This window comes from Dichomitus squalens, assembly GCF_000275845.1.
Source record: "Dichomitus squalens LYAD-421 SS1 unplaced genomic scaffold DICSQscaffold_9, whole genome shotgun sequence".
Classification (NCBI taxonomy): Eukaryota; Fungi; Basidiomycota; class Agaricomycetes; order Polyporales; family Polyporaceae; genus Dichomitus; species Dichomitus squalens.
This window is the reverse complement of record NW_006766891.1, coordinates 1039489-1042995: the sequence shown is the minus strand read 5'-3', so window position 1 is coordinate 1042995 and position 3507 is coordinate 1039489. Positions and strand designations below refer to the sequence as shown.

General features: G+C 49.8%; 1 protein-coding gene across 1 annotated transcript in view; it reads right to left on the bottom strand.

Annotated features, from left to right (window-relative positions):
• DICSQDRAFT_146413 (P-loop containing nucleoside triphosphate hydrolase protein) overlaps positions 1 to 1296 on the bottom strand; it is a gene marked incomplete at both ends in the record, with an annotated part of 2810 nt that extends 1514 nt beyond the window's left edge. Inside the window, 2 exons of the mRNA XM_007364769.1 lie at positions 279 to 914; positions 970 to 1296. Coding sequence (XP_007364831.1) covers positions 279 to 914; positions 970 to 1296 — 963 coding nt within the window. The remainder of the gene's footprint in view (positions 1 to 278; positions 915 to 969) is intronic.
• Between the last annotated feature and the right edge of the window lie 2211 nt (positions 1297 to 3507).

The window sequence follows — 3507 nt, the reverse complement described above, 5'->3', positions numbered from 1 at the left end:
ATTTCTGTCTACTATAGTGCTACTTTGCACGAATTTGCATTAATAGTGCAAAATAGTGCAATTATTTTTGGGGACCTCTCGATTTTGCACTATTTTTCACTATCCAACTACTGTGTCTATTAAGAGCTAATTTGTACTAAATAGGTGTAATTCGCAAAGGTGGTTTTTACAGATGTAGTCCGCCATTGAACAACGAGTTCAATATCTGATATATCGACTCCCTAGTTATACAATATAAGCCTGTAATTCTCAATCTTTTGAACCATTAGAAACCATACCATGCCAAATGAGTCAGTGCAATACAGCCCGTATAATTTGCCCTCCTGGTACTCCCTTGTTGACTCCTCACGGAACTCGTGTGAATTGTTTGCGTTGAACCACACAATGCGGTTCCGCTCTTCACGTGGCATGCGCTTCTGAAGGATCTCGGCAGCACGGACAGAGTCTTCAATGTTGTCAAAAAAGACGAGGAATTTCAGGATGTACATCCCAGGTGTCCAGTTGTCTGGAACCAAAAATTCAAGGTCTTTGCAGCTGGCGAGGGGATGCTTGATCTTCTGAACGGTTAGAAACACATTTGGGCGGTCATTTGACCGCCATATTAGCTTGACAGCCCCGCGCTGCATCTGCAAGATGCTCATGACATCATTGAGAACATGCTCGGGCAAGGTTGCCGAGGGGACGTAAAAGCGGACGGTGCACGACATCAAGTGCCGTAATCTCGCTGCGTGAAGGTACTCCTCCCGAAAATGACCCCATGCACTGATACAGTGCCCCTCGTCCCAAATGATTGATATCACCTTGTCCATAAACCTATTGTTCTTCCACAGCCGGTCAAAACCGAAGCGCGGTGAAGGCCTGACAGCCAATTCTGGGCCTGTGACAAGAACACAGAATTGGAGATCTTTGGCGGCCTATGATTACGGTAACCTTCTCAGCACTTGCTATTTATGGTGCGCGTCAGCTTACCTGGAAGTTCTCGGTGGTGGCTGTATCGCCTCGGAACGCGAACGCGGGTATACTGAGCTGGGCAAGCTGCTGACTATTTTGGGTTCCAAGAATGTTGAGCGGTGAGATAATGACTTGGATACCATCCGGGCGGAAGAGGAGTGGCATCCAGAATGTGAGCATCTTGCCAGAGCCTGTCCCGGAGATGCAGACCAAATCCTGGTCACCGCGAAGCTGCGCGAGGGTCGCCTTGCACCGCCAGAGACATGGACAGTGCCCGAACTTCTCGAGAGTGCGTGCACGAATCTCTGCAATGGTCGGCAGTGCGGACGCGCCTTCCGAAGGCATGACGCCTCGTAGTGGGAGCATTTCGTTGAACACAACTCAGTAAATCATTTCCTAGAAAATCTCAGGCGCCCTCGGGGGAGAGCTGCTAAACTTGGGTGATTTTTGATGGCTGTCCTCCGGGCTCCGGTTGTTTACCAAAGTTTGGTGCCAGCCGCTGCTGAGAGTTGAGAGCCATTAAAGTTTCGGAGTTTGAATTGTGCACGTGGAGATAAGAGATTAGATTACATCCACTACCCTACACCGCCGGGCGAGAGCGATAAGTGTCAGATATCGTCGGGAGAGGCCGATCACATACCGTCGGCCATATCGAATCTCTATCCACGGGGTACCTCTCATCAATATAACATTAGACCTTCTTGATCCCATACCGCTGATCCCATATGCCATTCAGGTCGCCCCCGTCTATAGTCCATGTTCTCCCCTTTATCGACTCTGCATGGTTCCGATGGTGCCCGTTTGATTAGCTGCCGGGTTTTATGTCAGCTACCGCCCACAATCCCTCACGTTCGAATAATCGCCATCGAATCATATAGGTGTAGAATTGAAATATAAATATATTGAGCGTGTTACAGACTACATAATATGTACAGGATGCGTGTTACATGGAACGACGTCGGATACTGGCCCAACACGATACCTGGTTCCCTCGGACGCCCTCCTGTTCTCTCTCCTTCCCGCTGTCCTGCTCGCGTGAGCATGGCGAGTCTGGCAGCCGATGTTGCTGGTCAGCAGATGTACAAATCGAGGGATTCCAAAAGGACATGTACACAATTTGCTCGACTCACATGCTTGACGACACCAACCCCGGACTCCTGCGTGTCACAAAGCCTGCCCGCTTGGCTGCTGGCCCCATATACTGAGACAACGCTAACTGCACAACACATGAGTCCTGCGTGGATCAAGATGATTCAAAGGGCAGGACATACCAAAGGAAAGGCGATGTGAATCACCGCATCTTCCTCCTCAATCGACTGCTATACAGAACGATGAGCAACTGCCTTAAAGGGTGTACCACACGCAAGGGATAGAGAATGATGACAGAGACGAACCGTACTGGACCAAGGGATGGAGATGCAGGTAGACCACAGGTGCAGTGAAGGTCGAGGATGGTGAGGACAAAGACGATTCTTGCCGTAAGTCCGACGTCGTTGAAAACTTTATACCTCGCAACAAGCCCAAACCTTCACGTGTCCGCCGGAAAGCGGAAAGATTGGCCGAGAGGCGATGGCGTGCTCAGACATATACTTGATGCAGTTCACCATATCATCACAGTATGAGCCCGGTATGAGAACAATGTCAGAGAGGAAGTATCACAGAGACAACAGGATGAGACTTCATCGATGTCAGCCACCATGTGGCGCCAATATAGACGGCTGATACCCATCCCTCGGTCTTATGATATTGGACATACGTGATCTATAAGGTTGCCTCCTAAGACCATTTCGATATCTGGAGTCGCCCGGCGGTGTAGAGTACTTCAGCCTGCCCACCGCGCTCGGATTTGCTCTCAACTCGAAGCAGCGGGTGGGACGGAGCCTGCGCGCCGCGTCTCGCGCATTTGCCTGTTTTCCCCTCCTAAGCGCCCCCAAAGGAACTTCGGACCAGTGTTGTTATGACCCCGGTTATGACCGAAGTCATGACCGGTCATGACCCGGTTGACCGGTCATGACGGTTTGTCAAAAGTTAACGCGTGATCTGGGCGGTCAGGCGCTTAGTCGATCGGACCAAGGGCCGCTGAACATCCACGCTGTTAATCTACATAGACGTAGGTGAGTATGTTCAGGGCTCTGGGAGCGTGAAGCGAGATCAGTATAGGTATTATGAGAGAATAGCCTGAAATAGGATCTATAGAATACAAAACCCAACATGGCATCAGTAGTAGGCGCAACTTCAAACTACGATTTATAACCCCGGATGAGCTGCCTCTCGAGCTCCTCATCCGACTCGCTCTATTAACACATCTGATAGGTTTGTGAATGAATGATACTTCAAAGTTTTGCTTCGTAAGCAGGCATGTTGGCAGAAAATAACTCACCAGAATACACCTATCAGTATGTATAGTTACTAGTTCTCCACCGGGGCTTTGTGGGCCAGGCATCGAAGGCACCGAAGGTGCTGGTAGAAGTCCCAGGTACCTTCGTTAGTAGGACTTGCAGGATATCAGACCAACTGTCTCGATCGAAGCTAACATTGTGTTTGATGGGCAGATGT